The sequence below is a fragment of the Phaenicophaeus curvirostris genome, chromosome 26 (genome assembly GCF_032191515.1).
Source record: "Phaenicophaeus curvirostris isolate KB17595 chromosome 26, BPBGC_Pcur_1.0, whole genome shotgun sequence".
Lineage (NCBI taxonomy): Eukaryota > Metazoa > Chordata > Aves > Cuculiformes > Cuculidae > Phaenicophaeus > Phaenicophaeus curvirostris.
The window spans coordinates 3,561,827-3,583,379 of record NC_091417.1 but is presented as its reverse complement, the minus strand read 5'-3'; the positions used below and the strand labels follow the sequence as shown (position 1 = coordinate 3,583,379).

The 21,553-nt window shown below is 46.6% G+C and overlaps 2 protein-coding genes across 3 annotated transcripts; both read left to right on the top strand.

Moving 5' to 3' along the window:
* Positions 1-1,320: 1,320 nt before the first annotated feature.
* HOXB5 (homeobox B5) lies at positions 1,321-4,077 on the top strand. The gene is made up of 2 exons (XM_069876852.1): positions 1,321-1,998; positions 2,907-4,077. Exons 1-2 carry the CDS (start codon positions 1,443-1,445, stop codon positions 3,152-3,154), a joined length of 804 nt encoding a protein of 267 aa, XP_069732953.1. The 5' UTR covers positions 1,321-1,442; the 3' UTR covers positions 3,155-4,077.
* Positions 4,078-5,139: 1,062 nt separating this feature from the next.
* Positions 5,140-19,768, top strand: HOXB4 (homeobox B4). 2 transcript variants are annotated; one of them, XM_069876848.1, is made up of 3 exons: positions 5,140-5,316; positions 17,645-18,074; positions 18,912-19,768. In XM_069876848.1, the coding sequence occupies exons 2-3, from the start codon at positions 17,651-17,653 to the stop codon at positions 19,226-19,228; spliced, it is 741 nt and encodes a 246-aa protein (XP_069732949.1). In that variant the 5' UTR covers positions 5,140-5,316; positions 17,645-17,650; the 3' UTR covers positions 19,229-19,768. The 2 variants fall into 2 exon arrangements, with proteins under 2 accessions (XP_069732949.1, XP_069732948.1); XM_069876847.1 differs by lacking the exon at positions 5,140-5,316 and adding an exon at positions 17,346-17,520.
* Positions 19,769-21,553: the final 1,785 nt, after the last annotated feature.

Sequence of the window (21,553 nt, the reverse complement as noted above, 5' to 3'; positions counted from 1 at the left end):
CTTCCAAACTTTTCCTGGATCTGGGGAATTAAATGAAAGGAAGCGATGCTCCTGCTGGGAATTTGGGACTGGAATCCAGAGCCCAGCCCAGCCTATTTCAGATCCCGTTTTCCGCAAGGGGAAAACGCTCTGTAACCGTTTCTCCTGGCTCCCAAACCCTTTCACCAGGAATACCTAGGGATGATCGCATCCCCCCGTGCCACAAGCTGCTTTAGTGTCAGTCACTTTTAAAAATCAATTCATGCAGAAGCTTCACAGCTGTAGGACATTTACTATTATTGCCACGCTTTTCATTGCCCGTAATTATTATAATTATATGTCACTTTCAATATGGCGCATAATTTCCAATGAGTTGCAGGCAAGCACATGAAATTCCTAAACTGTTTCGGAAAAAAAAAAATAAATAAAAGAGAGAGAGAGAGAGAGGAAGAAAAGAGAAGAAGAGGGGAAAAAAAAAAGAAAAATGCCGCGTAACAAAGCTCAGCTCTTCCACAACGTCTCAACGTTTTGCTAGTCTCAGAATGCTTTTGCTCCCCAATATTCCTTGCAGGTTAGCAAATGGAAAGGAAAAAAACCTACGTAGCGTGATGCTGAGTTGGAAAAGGAAAAACCTACGTTCAAAGAGGCCGTTGAAACGCTCAGGAACAAGAATATCCTAAAAGCTACGTTGTCAACCAGTTCCACCGGCTGGACTTGTCCTACTTTTCCTTTATTTCTCCCCCACCATTTTTTTTTTGTTTTCCCTCCTCCAGAGTTAAGGTGCGACCGCATCGCTGCCTCAGCGTGCAGGAAACCTCGACTGTTCTGAATAAACACACGAGAAATAAACCCAAGCGGCCCCTCTACCCCAGATCTTAAAAGAGAAGACACCCCAGCTGGAGAAGACACCCCGAACTCCAAATTAAAAAGGAAATAAATTCAGTTTAATGAAGAAAAAGCGAGAAGACTCACACAGGAAGGAGGGGTGGGGGGATGCACACCCCGCAGGAGGATTTATTTGCTTATACAAACAGCGCTGGGTTATTTTAGGGGATGGAGGGTGAGTGCGGGGTTTGGGGGGGACTCGGGGGGCGCCCCCCCCAGCCCCTGCAATTCCCCGCTCGGCCGGCAGGTGGCGAGCTCCGCCCGGTCGGGGGGCGCTGGAGGCGCTCGGGGGGCTCCGGGCCCGGACCCGGCTCCGTCATTATTTGTAACCACAGAGCATGAATTTACCTCTTGAGGTCATCAGTGAGAATTTACGACTGGTCAACAAAGGCACGTGATTCCCCAACCTCCCCCTCCACACACACACCCTCCCTCCCCCCCCCCCCCCCATATTTGGCCGCGTACATAGCAAAAACGAAGTACAGTGCGTCGCTATAATTCATTAATACATCATAAATCGTCAAGCACAGGGTTATAACGACCACGAGCCACAAATCAAGCCCTCCAAAATAACCCAAATGAGCTCTTACTTTGTAAACTCGTTCTCAGGGCGCTACCCAAATGGCCCCGACTATCAGTTACTAAATTATGGGACCAGCAGTTCCATGAACGGTTCTTACAGAGATTCAAGCACCATGCATTCCAGCTCTTATGGCTACAACTACAATGGGATGGACCTTAGCATCAACCGCTCAGCCTCCTCTAGCCACTTTGGGGCTGTCGGGGAGAGCCCCCGCGGTTTCCCTTCTCCAGCTCAGGAGAGCAGGTTTAGACAGGCGTCCAGCTGCTCCTTATCTCCTCCCGACTCCCTTCCCTGCTCCAACAGCGAGAGCCACGGGGGCAAACCCGCCCCGTCCCCCTCCGAACAAGCTGCTCCTGCCAGCACCGGCACCACCAACACAAATTTCACAGAACTAGACGACACCAGCGCGTCCTCGGGAGCCGACGAGGGCTCCGCGATAAGCAGCAGCATCCCCCGAGCGCAGGCAGAGCCCATCGCGACCTCCACGGCAGCACCAGAGGGGCAGGCACCTCAGATATTCCCTTGGATGAGGAAACTTCACATTAGCCATGGTACAGCTACTTCTTTTTTTTTTTTTTTTTTCCCCCGTCGTTGTCGTTGTCGTTGTTTATTTTTCTCTTGTGTTTTATTTCTCCCTTTTTTCCCTCCCCACCCCCCCCACCCCCATCCTCCTTTTTTTCTCCCTTTATTCGGTGCAGGCGCTTTGATCACAAACGCAGCTATTTATTGCTTTTGTATTTCTTGCTCTGATCGCTGCCTCTGGCGCCTGGAAAAGGGGAGGGGGGGCGGGTCGCGATTTTATTTTAGTTTCGCTCTTCTCGCAGCGAAATATGCGCCTATTTCCAGCTCGTAGCAATATGGGGGTGGTGGGAGAAGGTAATTTAAAAATTGAGGGAAGGGGGTGTTCCTGGGGGGGGGGTGGGGGCAGGGGAAAGGAGAGAATTGACCATTAAAATAGCATTATAGGCACAGATGGGTCTCTCAGTCCTTTCCTACTCTTGTTTTGCCGCGTGTATTCGTGACAATCTGCTCCTGAAAAATCAAAAATTGCCTGTAGAGACACGGGGAATAGAGAGTCCGTGTCGTCGTGTGTGTGTGTGTATGTCCCCCACCCCAGAGAAAAAAAAAAGCAGCATTAAAGCAGATGCCCCTGCAAACCGACCCAGAAACACCCAGGCAGAGGCAAAAAAACCAGGGGAGATTTCAAGCTCTCGCTTCCCCAGTGAAATTAGGAATATTGAGTTGCCACTGTCTGCTCTGGAGGGGCCAGGGTGGGGGGTTTTACACGTGTCTGGGGGTGTGGGAGGAGGGGGGGGGGCGCTGATATTTGGGGAATAAGCAGCTTTCCTGGCTGCTCGGAGAAGGCGAATAGTTAGAAAAAAAATAGAGAGCCTTGAGGATAAGGAAAAAAAAAAAAATCCGAGCAGAAAGCAAAAACGCTGTTGTCCGTGTTATTCAGACATGACTGGACCAGACGGTAAGAGGGCGAGGACCGCGTACACTCGCTACCAGACCCTGGAGTTGGAAAAGGAATTCCACTTCAATAGATATCTCACCCGCAGGAGGAGAATAGAGATCGCTCACGCTCTCTGCCTCTCCGAGCGCCAGATCAAAATCTGGTTCCAGAACAGGAGGATGAAGTGGAAGAAGGATAATAAACTGAAAAGCATGAGCTTAGCCTCGGCGGGCAGCGCCTTTCAGCCATAAATTCTCGAGGAGGAATCTCTCAGCAAGAAGAGGAGACAAAAATACGTAAATAAATAAATAAAAGCGCCGCAGATCTTAGTTTCCGATGTACTGTACAGTGAGGCACCTTCTTTTCGGCATGTTGTTAATATTCTAAAACAATTCGTATGGTACCGTTATCCCAGGACTGAGTTCATGTCGTGTTCTGCTTTGCCTTTTTTTTTTTTAATTATTTTTTTAATTAAATTTTTTAATTAAATTTTATTTACAGATGCTCCTCATGCTCTTGTTGTTCTTATAAATGTACGTGTCCGTGCTCTCTTGATGCTTTCTGGAAAGCTAGCATGTTTTATGTGAGCCCTTTAAATGTTATAACTTATTTATAAATTGAGAACTGATACGGTTGGTTGTTTATTTGGGTTCTTTTCCCCCCCTTTCCTGAGTTGACTGCTTTGGGGTGAATTCTTCTCTGCCTAAGCTAAAAGAGGGGGTTCCTGCACTACAGTCGCAGACAAAAAAATAATCTAAAAAAACCAAACAAAAATGTGAAAAAGAAAAAAAGGAGGAAAAAAAAAAAAAGCAAAAGCTCTTGTATCTTTCTGTCTTAAAAATTGTCCAGTCTGTGTTTTAGCTCAAACTTCAGGCCAGGATTTCTAGTCCCAGGCTAAGTCCGAGCCGTATTCTTAGACGTGGGTAAACTTCACTATTAAAAACAATTTAAAAAAAAGTATAAAATCGGACCAACAATGCTCTGATGTTTGTAAATACTGGGAATATTTCTGATGTGAGTAATAGACGGTTCGTAGTGGGCAGAGTGGATGCAATGTTCTGTGTAAAAATGGCCTCTGTCATGTCTAGCTGCCTGGTAGTTCTTTGCCAATAAGCTTTTTGTATCTGTTTGTAGCTTTACTCGAAGTCAAATAAACGTTTCTCCTACTCACAAAGCCTCCCAGTTGCACTTTATCCACAACCTCCGAGGCTCGAGCCGCAGAGAATCCTGGCACGGGGCTGAGTCTCTGCTCGGAGCTCCCAGCAGAGCCGCAGCCTCAGAAAAAAAAAAAAAAAAATCAAATATTCCCAGCAAATCCCCCTCTGGCACCGCGCGGGGACGAACCGGCCCCCTCCACGCTGCCCCAACGGCGTCTCCCCCAAACACCAGAGCCCCCCCAAACCCACCCCACCCCACAAACTGGTTCTAAGAGCTCCAAGTCGCAATATAACGCGGTTTAAAACGCTGCCCGGCGCATCGAGGTGCAGGAACGGTCGCATCTAGGTCTATACAGGCACATTCTAAAAGCCAGAGGTGTTTCTATCCGCCTATCTATCCACGTTTTCTACCGAATTCTGCAGTTTGTGTTTGTCTCGATATATTTATTACTCAGATAACACAGTTCTGAGCTCTCCTCTCCCCACCACCTCTCCTCGTCGGTTTATTTTGCTTTTCTCTCTGGCTCAACATGTAAAACCCCAGCTCTCTAACTACTTGATACTCGCTACAACGACTCATCCCGGCTGCAAAGAACCCAACATCCTCAAAAATGGCAAATATTGCATTTTCCCTACCCAGGGAACCTGGCAAAGCACGAGAAACTCCGCTTTTAAGTCGCTCGGTTTGGCATAAACGCCCCTGACATCTCTACAACCCAACTCAGGCTTTTTTTTAGCAAGTAAAGTTGGAGCTTAAAACTTACCCAACTTAATCTCCCACTGTTTAGGAACTTCTTAAGTGATTTTGAGAGGGATGTGAAGTGGACTGTCAGATCCCAAACCATTTGCTCGCCTTCCCTTGATATTTTTTTCCTCTTTCTTTCATTTTTTTTTTTTTTTAACAATAGCAAACTATACCAAAAGTGGGTATGACATTTAGATGTCAAATGGATAGGGTTTTATCTAGAAGTTAGATCGTAAAAATCGCCCAGACCTCAGACAGATACCCCCTCACTGGCTCTCAAAAGTCACGTGAGGTCCATAAAGTTAGTTTTATGGTTTTGGGGAGTTGACAATGTACAATATATTTCACATTCTCTAGAATGTTAAGTGACACTTTAACTGCTTGGTTGGGCTTGTAAGGGGCAGCAATGGGTGAGCACTTTTCCAGATGAGATAAACGTTGCAATTTGCAGGGAACATGTTTTGCGGGTCCAGTTTTCAGTCCAGGGAGCCAATAGCCTGGAGTCCTGAAAGTAAGTTCCTCTGAAATATTATCTGCTTAAACTATTTTAAAAGGGTTGATATGGCGAAGGGCTGAGCTGGGAGGAAAGAGAGTCTCTTTCAGAGCTTATTTTCAGAAGGTCTTAATCCTTATCCTCCCGAGAGCTGGAATCGCGTTAGGTTTCCACGAGAGCATCCAGGCCAGAGAGAAAACTTTGTGGAAGGGGGAGAAATAGAAAATTTGCGAGGTTCATTATCACCGCGAGGGTCCTGGTTTTGCAGGGGGGCTTGGGGTAAAGTTTGGGTTTGTCCTTCGCCGTGAAACCCGGTTCGTTCACCGCGGTTCTGCTCGCAAAGAGCTTTTTGCCTTTCACTGAGCTGGGTTCTGTCTGCTCTCCAGGTTATTAACACCTTTGCATTGTAATTATTTTCACCTGCTTGCCAAAGAAATGTCTGCACTTTTTTTTTTTTTTCCTTTCGGCCTGTGTAGAAACCGTTTGCGGTTGGTTTTTTTTTGTTTGTTTGGATGGTTTTATCCCTCAAGGCTTCTATTATTTTTTTTTCCTTGGATTTCGGTTTTTGTTTTTTTGGTTGTTTTTTTTTTCCCCAATAATACGATCGAGTGTCCTCATGTTTCCATAGTTCGTTTCTACCGTACAGAGACTCCGAATGCCTGTCTGGTGCTACAGAAAAATAATCAGATAGGCTGTAATTTTCATAAGGACCCTCCAGACCTGCCTGAGCCCACCTATACCTCCCAAATTCCCTTCTCTCCTTCTCCGGGGGACACCGGGCTGGAAAAGGCAGGGAGAAGCCTTTTAATTTGGGAAAATAAACAAGCTAGAGGGGAAGGGCAGGAGAGCGGAGCAGCCCAGGGCGAGGGGCTGAGCGGGGCAGGTGGCCCCGGGCAGAGGCTGCGGCTCCGCGGCCGCGCAGGGAGAGCCAAAGGGAGCAAAACAGGGCAGTGAGAGCAAAAAAGGGCAACGACAGCAACAAAAGAGCCTGGAAATGATCGTGTTTTGAGAAGCCAGGTCACCACATCTTGTCCAGAGGTGGGGGGGGGGACGTTTCATCCACACCTGAACCAACTTACATCTATCCCTCCATCCCTGCTCCTTCAAAAATTAAAGAAAACAACAATAAAAAAAAAAAAGTTGAAAGTGGAGGCGCTGGGGGTGGGGATGGGGGGATATTGTAGAATTTGGAGCAGTCACAAGCTTCTCCCTTTTATTTTTATTTTTTTTTCCTCCTCCTTTTTACGATGAGACAACATTTGGTGGACACATGTCCGTCTCCTTCACACAAAGCAGAATGTCCCCCTTTCGCACACTTTGGAGATTGCTTTTCCTTCCTTGGGCTGTTTTTCCTGTCCTGCTCCATGTGTCACCTAATATCTTGGCTATCATCATCTCAACTGCCTTCTCTCGGAGTCAGGGGGTGGCCAGAGCTACCCTGGAAAACCTCTGCTCCCAAAACCTGGAAAACACTCCAAAGCTGGAAATTGGAGAAAGGGAAGCGGGGTGCAGGGAGCTTTTCCTATTCCGCAGGCTGAGCAGCCTCTCCCTGATCTCTGTGCAAGCTGGATGCTTGCTTTTCAATGGATAATAAAGCTGTTTCAAGGGATCCTTCCCTGGAATGGTCCCTAAAGGTGAATTTAGCCACACAGACACCACAGGGTGCAGAGGGTTTGTCTACACCAGGTTAGAAACGCTTGGAAAAGGGGGTGTGAGAAGAGATGTGGAATCGTGCTGGGGTTAGACCAAGCCATGGCCTATGGGTTCCCTACCCTCCTGATTGGTATTGGCTGCTAGAAATGATTCTTCCTGATTCGAACGATAACGAGTGATTTAGACAAGAAAAGTAACATCTCTTCAGTTTAATCTATGCTTGAAAATGTAACCGTATGTTCAATGCACCCACAAACACAACGTTTGCGAAGTATGTTCATCCATCCATGTATCCACAGATCCATCCATTCATCCACCTTCTCCCTAACCATCATCTACGTTGTTTTCTGGTCTCCACATCCCCACTCAAAGGTATTAATTTTATATACAGTCCCAGGCAAACTTTCCTTCCAAATCCCATCACACGAAGCATGAGTTGTTTTTCTTTTTCCTTAAGTCTCACCATTTCTAGTTTTCCATACACAATGTGTTATGCCAAGGGGAAAAAAGCAAACCAAGAGAGCCAGGGGGAGGAGAATTTGCAGAGCAGCCCAGCTACAGGATTTTGCAGTGAGGAGGAGATGCCTGCGTGGGTGACAACAAGTAACAGCCCTGTGCCACCCCCTTTATTTGGGCATCCTGGCACCAGGCCTGAGCCACAGCAAAGGAACAGGGAGTGGATTTTGTCACTGGTATAATAATATCATCCTCCCCTCTCCTCACCTCTCTGCCCATGAGAGCTTCTTTCTACCTGCAGCCTGGTTTTGCTTGTGTTTTTTCTTTTTTACAAGTTGGATTTCGGGGGTTTATTTGGGGTTCCCCCACTCCCCTTTGCATGGTGTTAACCTCCAGCTTTCTTTGAAGGATGAGAAGGTATAATTATCTACCCTTTTACAGCCTGGGAAGGGTCACAGGCTTAGCTCAGGCTTCCCCCCCCCCATCCTTTAAAGAATAAAACATCTCCCTGTTGCTGGTGGAAAGGAAGTATAAGGAGAGTAAACAGGAAAGCTCTGACCGTGCAGGTAGGCGGGGATTTTCCTTTGCATTTTTCATCGTTTTTCTCATTTTCATGGCACACAGCAGGCACAGGAGAAAGTTCTTCTGTAGCTGTGGAAGACAAAATAAAATCAAAGTGCTTTAGTATCGAATCTAAGAATATGAAGAATCTCTGGGACACGATCACTGCTCAGGAAGGAAAAAAAAAAATCTCTTATGGTGAAGCTTATGCAGGATGAGGAAAATCTCTGACTCTCCAGAGCTAAGTGATGCCCTGGGTGGATGGGGCTGTGTGCTCCAGGTGTGCAAAACCCAGAGGAGCTCCCCCTCAGCTCACCTGGCTCGCAGCATCTCTCACTTGCTAAAAATGGGTGCAACCCTATCTATTTTTCCCTTTTTTGCCCCCTATCGTGTCTCTTTCTCCTCCCCCCATGCCTAAAGTTTTCCTGTTTCGTTTAGTAAATGCAATTTAAACATCACTGGCACTTGGAGGGGATAAAAAGCCCAAACCTCAAAGCAGTAATTTCTCACCCAGGACCCATCCCAGGCTCCACAAATTGGAAGCTGAGCATCTGTATGAATTACTGACGCTCCCAGCTCCTTTTGGGCCCCGTGGCAGGGTGGGTGCTGGACCCCCATGCCTAAGCTGCCCCTGTAGGGCGAAAAAGATGAATTTTCACGTATAAAAACACCTGGTTTGGTTCCCAGGAAATAAAAGGGAAAGAAAAAGTATCTGTGAGCAGCACAGAGAGGTCTGGGGAGCAGCTTGGTGTTGTGATACCGTTGCCTGCTCATCACATCATGGCTTTATTTACCCTTATTTCTTCTTTTTTAAGGATTTTTTAGAAAGAATTTGAGCATTTCAGACCTTCTTTGCTCCCTAGCGTAACACAAAATTAAATTTCCTTCCAGACAGGTTGTAAAAAACTCAGAAAGCAAGCAGAGCCAACTGAAAACAACCCCAATACAAAGAAACCCCACCAAAAAACAAACTTCGCCAAGGTAACCTAGTTACAGATGTGGATGATGTCTTATTTTATTCAACAAAAAGTGATTAAAATCTGTTAAAGGATTTAATTAAGAGAATTAAATGAAAAGGAAGGGGCACAAATGAGTTGGGGGGGGAAAAAAAAAAGCGAAGCTATTCTAAACGATTAAATCGCCATTTTAACAGTATAATGGGGTTTGCATACTGAAAAGAGAAATCAGAGCTCATATCTCATCAATAATTCATAGGCAAGAGGGATCATTCCGAGGTCACCAGACTTGTACAGCCCCTCGGAGGAGAGAGTGAGCATCCTATCACAACACAACACGGACCCTGGGGCTGCCGGGTCACCTTTTTTAAGGAAAACATCAGCTTCAGGGTTTTCTTTCTTTCTCTTTTTCTTTTTTTTTTTTTTTTTTTTCCTTTAATTTGCCAAGTCCGGGTGTGTTGGCAGAGAGAGGGGGGAGGGTAAAGAAGGGCTGGATGGGGTTCGTATTCCTCCAGTACAGACACACACCACAATGTGCTAATTCTGCTTTGGAGAAGCCAAAGGGATCTCCTTTTTTTTTTTTTTTCCCTTTCTTGGCCACGAAAATGAAGGTTGGGAGGCTGCGGGTCCTTATCTGCTAGGGCGGGGATGGGCTGGAGGACTAGAAATCGCTCTGCTCGGGCTGTAATTCTTGTATTTCGTTCTATTCAAGGGAAGAATCCGATTATTCATGTGTTTATTTGCAATAGTGCTGTAAATTAATCCAGCCTGTACACACACACCGTGACCTCGCTGAGAAGGGAAAGCGTTGGAAGGAAACCAGCCCCTTCCCTCCAGTTCCTCTCCCCAAGCCCCTTTCCCTCCCCCACTACTGAATTTCAGGCTGAGGAATTGCCTTTCTTTCCCCCCAGCTCCAACCCCTTCTTTTTTCTTTGTTTTTTCTTTTTTTTCTTTTTTCCTTTTTTCTTTTTTTTTCCTTTTTTTTCTTTTTTTTTCTTTTTTTCTTTTTTTCTTTCTTTTTCTCTTTTTTCTTTTTTTTTTAATTACAGATCCGACCTGAAGGGTCTCAATAAAGGTCTCTCCTCAACTGAGGAACCCGAAAAGGACTTATATTGGGCTTGGCTCCTCCTTTCCAGTCCTAGAATGGATTTAAGAATGAAATTTTCTTTCAGAGCGTGGCTACTTCGGTGTCTGGGCTGATTTTTTTTCCCATCCCTTCGCCTCCTAATGTTAAATAAATGATATCTGGAAGGGGGCTGATAACTTAACTCGAGAGGTGTCCACCCTGCGTAGGTTTTCCGTGTTCTGTTACTCTAAATAGCTTTCAAAAGAAACTATTTTGACAGCAAGCGTTGAAAGAACAAGACTAGTACGAGGTTTTTTTTTTTCTTTTTTTTTTTCCACTTTGATTTATCTCTTTTTAACATGTGTACGTATGTGTATGTATATATCCTCACGTGTATATATATCCCCTTCAAGTCAAAACAAATTACAGCTCCGGGATTTTCGTAAAAGGGGTTAGTTTGGTGGCAAATCGGGGCTGTGTTTATGCAGAGAGACTTGGAAAAACCCAGGATGGGGGAGTAGGGATGGAGCAAGGAGGGGTAGGGATGGAGCAGGGGGGAGTAGGGATGGAGCAGGGGGGAGTAGGGATGGAGCAGGGGGGAGTAGGGATGGAGCAGGGGGGAGTAGGGATGGAGCAGGGGGGGCAGGGATGGAGCAGGGCGGGGAGGGATGGAGCTGGGGGGGTAGGGATGGAGCTGGGGGGGGTAGGGATGGAGCAGGGGGGAGGTAGGGATGGAGCTGGGGGGGTAGGGATGGAGCAGGGGGGGTAGGGATGGAGCAAGGAGGGGGGGTAGGGGATGGAGCAAGGGGAGAGGGGACCCGGGACGAGAGGGGTAGGGATGGAGCAGGGGGTTAAGGATGGAACAAGGGGAGAGGGGACCCGGGGCAGGGCGGGTAGGGATGGAGCAGGGGGAGCAGGGATGGAGCAGGGGGAAAGGGGAGCCGGAGCAGGGGGATTCTGCGCTGCTGCTCGGGCTGTAACGCCCCCGAGCAGCCAGCAGAGCTCGCTTCAGACCAAGTTCACTGCCAGGAGGGCCGGGACGGGCCGAGCCGGGTCGGGATGGAGCGGGACCAGCCTCCCCGCAGCCCCCGGTCCGGACTCCGGGCTCCCCCCGAGGGGCTCCGCAGCGCCCACCCCTCCGCTGCTCCGAAAATCATCACCGCTTCCCTCCTTATCCCCCGCAAAAAGAGATGAAAAACTAATTTAGAGCCGGCTAATCACCGCAGTCAACAACTCACCCAGGTGAAATGCAAGATAAAAGGGAAATAAGGCAGCGCAGCTGCCGTTTAAGGCTTCCCCCTCCTGTTCTTTTAAATATAAAAGTGGGGGAAGCAAAAGGGGTTAAAAAAATTGCGGTCTAAAACAGTAATAGGTGAGTTAGAGATAAATATCTAATGTTTGCAAAGCTCTGATTATTTTTTGCCGTCCTCGGTTAAAAAAAAAAAAAATTTTTTTTATATATATATTTTTTTTAAGTAAAAAATAAATGAAATGTGGAAATCAGCGCTGCGTTCGTTTCTAGAGGCGTTAGACGGTCCCTCTGTCTTGGGGGGCTTGTTAGTACAGCCTTATAGCTCGAGGGGTCAAAAAGTTGAGGGTCAAAAGTTTACTCTGAGTGTGACTCAGTCCTGTGTGTAACCCTGATAGAGAGAAGTGAGGGTGGGAAAAAAAGGGAGAGAAGGAGAAAGAGGGGGGCGAGGTGCTTGGGGGGGAAGAAAAGAGAGATGCGGGATTTGGGGTGGGATGTCGGTGGAAAATAAAATAGATTAATTCGGGTCTCCCGTGAGGAAACGCCGAGCGACGAGTTAGTATTTTTCTAAGATAACCCCTTGAAACGCTATTTGGAGTCGAATTAACAGAATAAAGGGGGAAATGCATTTATTAAATCAAATTACGCGCGAGTCCCTCTAGGATATTAACGCGAGCAGTTAAAAAATAATTTTCATTCCAGCGTCAATCCTGTTTGGATGGGGTTTAAATTATACTGGAAAAAAAAAAAAAAAAGCCTGACACGGTTGGTGAAAATGTGTTCTAACATCTTTCCTTGGAAATATTTCCCAAAGCCTTGGAGAGGTGCCTGCCTCCCGCAGCCCCAGCGCCAAACGTTGTTTAACGAGCGCAAAAACTCCTCCAAAAAAATAGAAATTGCATGATTTTTGCACAAAAATAAAAGGGCTCCACGAAATCCCGGCCGTGATTTACCGCCTGCGTTTCTCCCTCAATCGCAGGGAATCCAGAATAATGACAGATCGGTAAAATCAAGGGGCTGATGGCTTTAAAAAAAATCAATGTGCGTGTTTAAAGGTGCTTCCAAGCCTCGTTCCCTCGCTCGGTCCGGTTCAAGCAGCCAATTCCATCGGAATTTGGATGAAATGCTTTCTATTTCTTGCTTGAAATGTGACTCTACGCTGGTCACTGCAACAGTTTAATGAACTGATGTAATAAATATTTCCCTTGGCATTTCAAAGTTATTTCTACGCTGCCAGACTCTGAAACCTCCAAACTCTAAATATTATTTGCATTGGGACCGGGGAAGATCTTTTCAGTGGCTCCTTAAGCAAACTCTTCTGGAAAAGAAACAATTAAAAAAAAAAAAAAAAAAGCCCTACAAATCTGCTTTTTTTTTTTTTTTTTACCCCCCCCCCTCGGCTTTTAAATATTTTCAGTGCCTAAATACTTATAACAAGGGTCATTTTTCTTGGAAGACAAAGAGCGAATATTAGAGCCCTGGGAAAGGCATCCTGGAAAATCCATTTGCTTTCCCGATGCGGATATATTCATGGAGTAGGTGAAATCCAAGAGAACCTAAAGCGTTTTGTTTCGCGTGATAAGGCTCGGGTTTAATTAATTGCCATGAATTTGCTTGGTATTTATAAAATATCACTATATAAGGGCTACCGTTTAGTTCTAACCTGGGTGATCCATCTCTTCGCCCTTGTAATTACTGCACTTATCTCTCCAGAACAGTCATTTCTGCTCCAGGTTTAGAGAACAGGTAATGGATAATAAAGGCCATTTGTTTTCGGGATATTAAAACAAGCAGGTATAATTTCACGGCAATAAAATAAAATAAATAATAAATAAAAAAAAAAACTAAAACGCCGCCACCTCCCAACTTTCCTTCTAATCCTCCCTCCTCCATCACAACGTTTAATTTTCAATTTAGGGACTCAGGGGTGTTTGGAGTGGAGAGATGTGAGGAGGGAGGGAGGGGAGGAAATTAAAAGTATCGTTTTCAAGGATATTTCTAATTTATCTCCCTCGCTCCCCAACTGCAGCGACAAATCGTGCAAACACCAGGGTGGGTTTTCCTGTGATTTCTTTTGATTCCTGGCCGGATAATCAATTAAATGCGCTTTTTTATTCCCGATTTACTTTCTAAATAACCTCTTTATCGCGAAAGGGAAGGGGTGAATCCTGAGCCCCAGCTCAGGGATGCTCCTCGCACGCTGCTTCCTGGGGTTTGAATGGGAATCTGGTTATTTCTTGTTATTAGGAGTGGAAAAGATCCACAGGGCTGGCTGGGAAACCTCGCAAAGCTTAAATCTGCCTTTCCCTGTTGGAAAACAGGTGTGGGACGATTCCTACTCAATTTTTCTCAGCTCAGATGCAGCCAGGGAGCTGGTTCTTCCCTTTTTAAAGTTCAGCCCCTCAGATTCCCAGAGCTGGGAAGGAAAATCCCAGTTTAACGCTCAAACCCGAAAGGAAAAAAGGGAAAACAATGAGAATTAAATAAAAATACCCCCATCTCATTGCTGGAGCGAGGTCTCCAGGAGGGGGAAATACACCCAAGGGGGGAGGAGAGGGAATATTCTTTCCCCTCGGAATGAAGACGCGGAGCAGCGCGGAGGGAGCGCGGGGTGAAGCGCGGGTCAGCGCGGCCGCGGACACGCCTCGCTGTTTAACAAAGCCTGACAAACTATGAGATTAATCCCAAAAACTTGCGGTTTTTTTTTTCCAAGCCCCAAAATGCTCAGAGGGGCCTCCAGGCGCTGCCAGGAGCGGCTCCGCTCGCCAGGCAGGACAATGGGGGGTTTATCCTGGGGGGCCAGGGGGAGGAGGCACCCCCACCCCCCCGAAAACAAGGGGGGAGAAGGAGATAGAGGGAGAGAGAGAGAGAAATTTGTGTTCTTATCGAGAAATAATCTCGTGGAAAAAGCAACACGAAGGAGAGAAAGAGAGCAGAGCAGCCCGGGGAAAGGGGGGTGTTGGGGGGGTGCTGGGGGAAGGGGTTTTGAGGGGGGTTCCTAGAGGATTCCGCTGGCAAAACCTTCCCAACTTTTTGAGGGAGATTCCTAACCCCCCTCGGGATCGTTCCCAGGAAAGGAGCCAGGATTTGGCAAGGTAGGTAACCGCTGTGGGATTTACACCTGGGGCGGGGACCCCCGCTTGGGGACCCCAAAGAAGCGCTCAGCACCAGCAGGTGCTTCTGGGGGTTCCTGGGGAGGTGTGGGGGCTCCCCTGAACCACCTGGTGGGGGGGACGCAGGTTGGGGAGGCTCCCCTCCTCTTCCCTGGTTGCTTTGAGATAGAAAAGAATTTGGAATTTGCTGTGGGAAACTTTTGGGGAGACCTAAGAAGCACCAGCAGAGGTTTAAGAGCCTCCCCCCAGCACCAGCAGGTGCTTTTGGGGGCTCCTGGGGAGGTGTGGGGGCTCCCCTGAACCACCTGGGGGGTCGTGGGGGGGACACAGGCCGGGGAGGCTCCCCCCTCTTCCCTGATGGCTTTGAGATGGAAAAGAAATGGAATTTGCTGTGGGAAATTTGCGCGGCGTGGGGCGGTTTCCCAAGGAAAAGGGGGAAAAGGTGTGTGGGGAAGGAGGGGGGGGGGCTTTAATTTGGGATCAGAGGAGGCGAAGGGGAGATTCTTTGGAGGTGTGGTGGGGGGAAGATTTCTGGTAAACGCTAGGGGTGCTGGTTTGCTGGCACCAAACCCCCTTTGTCACCGGGAAGGGAAAATTAAATCCGATTTTTTTTAATTTTTTTTTTTTTTTTAAAAAGGATGTGGGAGGGGGTTAAAAATCCGGAATAGGCCTGGTTCTTCCTATTCGAGTTCCTCTCCTCGGTTAGGAGATCGCTACGGCTGCGAGGGAATACAATAAAATAAATCGGAGAAGGGAGGGAAAGGAGGAATAAAATTTAAGAGAAGGTGGAAAAAAAAGAGTTCTAATGGGATTGGTGCTATAGAATTATTTTATATCATCCATCTACACGTTGTACAAGCAGATTTGATTTGGTTTCATGCTTTTATGGCAGGTTTTAGAGGGGAAGGTAAATTTTAGAGTCGCTTTCAGGTCTCCAGCAAAGCGAAGGTGCCGGGTTGGGGCGGTGGGAAACTCTGTTCCGTGTAAAAAAAAGTGGTTTTGCTTCGCTTTGCGTCTGGAAGCCCTTTGAAGGGGGGCTGCGATGGTTTAGGGAGAGTTCTAAGTGCGTTGGGGTTTATTTCTTAAAATACGGGTGGTTTTTTTTTTAATGTTGATCTTGGGAATTCTACGTTTTCTCAGGAAAACCAACTATTCACCTGAAAAATGCAGAGTCGCCTCTCTGCTGTGGCATTTAAATGCAATTAATTTGAGGAGATACTTGGCAAAAAAAATGTCCTGCCTTTTGAAATACGAAAAAAAAAAAAGGAAAAAAAAAAAAAGAAGGGGGGCTACGCGCTATACTTTTAATCTCTAGGGCAACTGTAATTTTAAACGAAATCTCAACATGATGCTACCCTCATTAGTTCCGAATGAAGGTTCATTACCTAGACAGTATGAATATTTTATTGCTTTATATCCCTTTTTTTCGGAAATGAAACGCCTTTGATCTTTTTTTCTCGGGTTGTAAAAAGAATTGCCTGTCATTAAAAAAAAAACCTGTCGTCCCATCTGCCTTTACATTCTGTATTTCTTTTCATCTGTTTCTTTCCTCCTTTTTTTTTTTGCGTATAAACGCAACCCTGGTTTGACCTCTAAGAACGAAAAATGGATGAAATCTTTGCGCTAGAGAGTAATCACGAAGGTTTCAGGATGGAGGGGGACGGGAATTTTGCTTTTAAACAGCGATTATTGCGATTCGAGGCTCGTTGTGCGCCTGCACTTAAATATTCATCCAGGAGCTGGGTTTTTTTAGCCTCCTAGTGCACAAGGTAGGGGAGAAAAGATAGAAAAAGATATAAAGAAGATATAAAAATTCTAGTTTTTCTAATCAGCAACAGCTATTCGGATACCGAACTCGAATTAATCGTCTTTCCTCTGAAGAGAGAATCTTTTAAGCATCTCTACCTCTAGATTAATTCTTGATTTCCCGAGTCACACAACTTTTCCCCCTCGCCCCTTCCCAGAAGAGAATTCTGGCGAAGATCTCTGACCAAGGAGGATAAATCTGTCTTCTATATGTACCCTGTAGATCCGAATTTGTGTAAAGGAAGTTGGGTCACAAATTCGTATCTAGGGGAATATGTAGTTGACACAAACACTACAGGTCACAATCCCAGAAGGCATTAAAAATTTTAAAAACAAAAAAGCCACTCACTCCCCAGAAACCCTACACATAAAAGGGTGAAAACAAGGCTCAGAAAAGCGCTTTATAACTGAAAATAAATCCTTTGCATTTGACCTGAGCTCAACTCCAGCGCTCCCGCGATAAACTTTATCATCACTTGCAGATAAAATCTGAGCTGCAGAGGCAGGAGGGGGGTCAGGGGCGTTATCACCGCACTTCGAGAGGAATCTCGGCTCTGACACCGAACAAAAAAATCGCTTTTTTTTTTTTTTTTTTTTTTTTGCGAGGAGCTCACCGCGCGTTTCGGGTGGAAACGCGGATTTGAGGGCTCGGGGGCGGCTTTTGAGAGGCTGCTGGTTCGCTCTGGCTTTTAAAGCGTCTTTATTACGAGAAGAGGCATTAGGACTCGCGCTAATTCGCTTTTGTAATTGCTCATCATGCCCTCGATTTCTTTTTTTTTCGGAGGACGGGGCTCCCTTTTACCGCGGGTGCGTGGGAAAAAAGAGTCAATCTGTGATTTAGGAGCCCGGGCACCCCGAATTAGCTGATGAATTTCTTATCGATCCCCAAGCAGCCCTATTCATCTCTGCCAGGGGCTCCATGTCCCCTCCCGCATCACCTCAGCGGGGATCGAGATGCAGCCGGAGGCTTCGCCGTGGACCACGCGGCCCCCAACCCCCGCCAAACGCTTTTTTAGCTTCTTTTTTCATTCTCCTTTTGGGGTTTTTTTGCTTTTTTAGGGCGATTTCGATTTTTTCCCACCCTCTCCCCCGTCTTCCCCCCTCCCCCCTCCTTTCCTCCCTCCTCTAGACACACCCCCGAGGAGGGGTGGGAGGGCTTGGGGGGCCGGTGCTCCCCGCGGAGCCCGGGGCCACCGGGGCCGGGGAGGCCGGAGGGGAGCGGGGGAGCCCCCGGTCGCCTCCCCAGGGATGCTGGGGGCCCCGGGAGATCCCGGGCTGGGCAGATTTCCTTATCCGGGGATCGCAGGGCATCTCGCGATTGGCCCGCGCTGTCACATGGACTCCAACTTTGTTCACTTGACAGTAAGTAGGAGGGTTCCACGAAACAGGAAAAGCAGCCAAAGGGGGGGGGGGGACAGGAATAAATTTTTAGGGGAGAGAGATATATATATTTTTTTTTGTTGTTGTTCGTGTGTGCAATTCTAAGAAATTAATGGCCATGAGCTCGTTTTTGATCAACTCCAACTATGTGGACCCCAAGTTCCCACCCTGTGAAGAATATTCCCACAGCGATTACCTTCCCAATCACTCGCCGGATTATTACAGCAGCCAGAGGCGAGAGGGCAATTTCCAACATGAAGCGATGTACCAGCCGCCTTCAGCCTGCAAGGAGCAGCAGCTCTACGCGTCCTGTCAGAGCTCCGGGCACCCACCAGCGGGGTTGTCCCCCCGGGGTCATCTCCATCCTCCTGCGGGACTTCAGAGCCACCTCTCTGAGCCAAATCATCCCTGCGAGCCGCTCACCCCCAGCCCACCGCCCTCCTGCAGCCAAAACCCCCTCAACCAAAGCCCTTCCAGCTCCTCTTGCAAAGAGCCGGTGGTTTACCCCTGGATGAAAAAAGTCCATGTAAGCTCGGGTAAGTGAACTGAAGTGGCTTCGCTTTATACCCAGTAGCACCTCAAAGTCTTGTAGAAATCTTATTGCACCCGCTGTAAAAGAACCATTCGCGGAGATTTACGATCGCCTGTTTGCAGAGCGCTATAATTACATCCTCCATAAATTTTTATTGCTCTGCTTGGCCATGTGCCTTTGAAGTCTCTGTTACCATCCTCCTCCAATTTCTTGCAGGCTACTTTTTTTTTTTTTTTTCTTTTTATGGCTGTTGAATCTTCATAAGTTAAGTTTTATGTTTTTGTAATTTGTATTTAAGTGGCGGGTTGAGTAAACTTTTACTATTTCCACACCCTCCCCTCTTTTTTTTTTTTTTTTTTAGCGTGATATTTAATAAAAAGGAGTCTCTGTGCTTGCCCGCTCGCATGTGTGTAGGGGGGAATTTTAAAGATTTGGGGATAATAGAGTGATGCTCAGGCAAGGTGTGTGTGTAAATGTGGAAATACACGCGCAGAGGGCACGGAAAATGTGTCTGGGGGACCTTATAAAAACGTTTAGACAGGAATACACGTCAAGCGATGAGGATGGAGGTGGAGATTTGGAGATAGGTTCTGTGTGTATTTTTAGAAGGTTTGCGGTGCATTTTTTTTTTTAAAGTGTAACCCCCCACCTAAAGAATGTGTGATGCTTTTTTTTGGGGGAAAGGACCCATGAAAGGAACAGCTGAGTAATTCTTCTGCTCTTTTTTTTTTTCTCCCCCTTTTTCTTTTTTTTCTCTTTTTTTCTCACCCTTTTTCTTTTTTTTTTTTCTTCTCTGTTTTTCCTCCCCCTTTTTCTTTTTTCCTCCTTTGTGTTTGCTCAGTAAACCCCAATTACTCAGGAGGGGAACCGAAACGCTCCCGCACAGCCTATACCAGGCAGCAAGTCCTGGAGCTGGAGAAGGAATTTCACTATAACCGTTATCTCACCCGGAGGCGAAGGGTCGAGATCGCCCACTCCCTCTGCCTCTCCGAGCGCCAGATCAAAATCTGGTTCCAGAACAGGAGGATGAAGTGGAAAAAAGACCACAAGTTACCCAATACCAAGATCAGGTCTAACTCTTCCAGCTCCTCTGCCAACCTGCAGATCCCACAAGGAGCATCTCAGAACCGACCCCATGGACCAGCCACCAGCCTATAATTATTCCTTGGATGGATGGAGTGTGTGTGTTTGAGGGTGCGAGGTGCTGTGTGTGTGGAGGGAACGCATAATTAGTGGGTTTTTTTTTATTGTTTCAATGCTCCAGGAAGCGAAGAAAGGAGGGATGCTCTTTATTTATGGGGGAACAGAGGGGAGACTCAGCTGCAACAAAGCCGGGCTGTGCTGTGGTGCCTCTCTTCCATTAAAAAGGAGGCTGGAGATAGTAGTTTTCAGATTTGGCTAAGATGGATCCTTGTTTCATCTTTAATCACGCCAAGCTCTGCCCCATTTGTCATGTTTACTCTCCCGTACAAAGGATGGACCTTATGTCTGCTATTACCTCGACAACCAGCGCTCCCTTTAATAAATGAGGCTCCGTTTCTTCAAGACGAACTGGATTTTCACCCCCCCACCCCACCCCTCCCCTCGTTGTTTTTCCTCCTCTTTCTCTTTTCTCGCCTACCAGCCACAAACGGAAAGTTTCTGTCCCAAAGAAGCAGCTCAGTCTCATAATAGAGGAATAAAATCCCACAAATTCAACCCAAATCCGCGCTGGGCACGGGGAGGGGGGGGTTGGGGGGGGTCAGACACGGCGCTGGTCGTGCGTGGGGGTGGAAAAAACCAAGGAAAATTAGGTCAAGTGGGTGTTGGACAAAGAAAACAAGAGATGGAGAGGGATGTAGGAGCCCTCTTGCCATTTCTTTTTGAGTCCAGCAGGTTAATTGTGAGTCTGGGAAGGGGAGGGGGGAGGTGGGAGGGGAGAAGGGGAAGCGAGGGGGGTAGATTAGAAGCGAGGGGGGGGTAAAAGCAGGATTCACCCCCGCAGCCCAGGGTGAGGGGGAGAAGCTCCTCTCCCCGTGTCTGGCCTAGTTTTGTATTAAAATGTGAATTTCGGAGGGAGGGGGGAGCAGGGGGGGAGGCGAAGCTCCCCCCGACTCCCTTTGTCCTTCGTGGTGTCCAGGATTACCTGTAAATAGCAGAGAAAAGGAACAAAAGCGGAAAAAAAAAAAAAAAAGCAATTGGAAATAAATTTTTTTCATTGTGAATCTGACACCGTGTGGTTTTTGGTTTTTTTTTTGTTTCTTAAGGGGAGGGATTTTTGTCTTTTTGTTCCGGTGAGAGGAAAAAAAAATCTATTTTAAAGAAAGTAATTAAACAGCTCGTTTCTTTTTTTTTTTTTTTGCAGGGTTTTCTGTTGTCAGTGGCCTCGAGTCCCTAATGAAAACAAAAGATGTTTGACTATAGGGTGCATCAGCCTTAAGTACTGCTAAGCCTTACATATTATGATTTATTTGTTCTAAGCATATATTAATATGCTCTTCTCAGACAAAACAGGGGTAGTAATTAGCGCTTCTCTTTGCTGTGAGGAATGGACGCAGCCTCGTATTTCTCTAGAGAGGCTTCTCGATTTAAAAATAAGCGCAAACCTCCTTCTCCAAGGTAGTTAATGCATTAATGAGTCTAATTTTTGCACAGATGTTTCTCGGTGTTTGCAGGTTTTCTGTGTATTTTTATATTACAAAGGAGCTGGCTCCTGCGATAGCTCATAGCCTGACAAGCAAATAGATAATCAAGAAGACAAATGGCTCCTTTTGTGAGCCGCAGCCCTTGTATTAATTTTCATTTTCTTTCTCATAGAAAGTATCGAAAAAAATACTCTTCAGGACGAAATAACATTCCAGTTCTAAGTCACAAATATATATATATAAAAGGACTATTGTGCGCAGGGGGGAGGAAGCCTCTGCACCAGCTGAAGAAAATAATCATTTTCTTATAGTTGCCTCTAAAAGGAAAAAAAAAAAAAAAAGTACTTTTTGCTTATTTGTTCAATGTCCACGGAATTCTCCGAGACCCCCCAGCAGGGTCGAAATATTCTGCTTTGCTCAGAAACAAAGGGAGGGCTTGAAATATTGAAAAGCCGAGTGTGGGGATGTGTTATTGCTTCGCTTGGAGGAAATCACCACAAATAAAGTGCCCCCCAAAGTGTCCCCCTCCCTGCTCAAACCGAGCCCCTTGGAGTTTGTTTGCGATTTCCGATTTAATACTTTAAAATTATATTAATGACACATGGTATAGATCCGTTACACGCTCTGGTGTAGGAAAAAAAAATGGATTTATGGCTCTATTTTTGCTTAACTATCGCATTTTTAGAGGGAGCAACTGCAAAGCTTTAAAGTTTCTCTTTTTTTCCCCCCAGGGAGGGTGGCAAAGGGTGTATTTTATTGCAGGTTGGGGTGTTTTGTTGTTGTTGTCGCATTTTATTTTACCGTTTCTCTCTCTTTGATCTGCTGGGGTTGTAAAGAGGGTGTGAGTTTCAGGATAGCG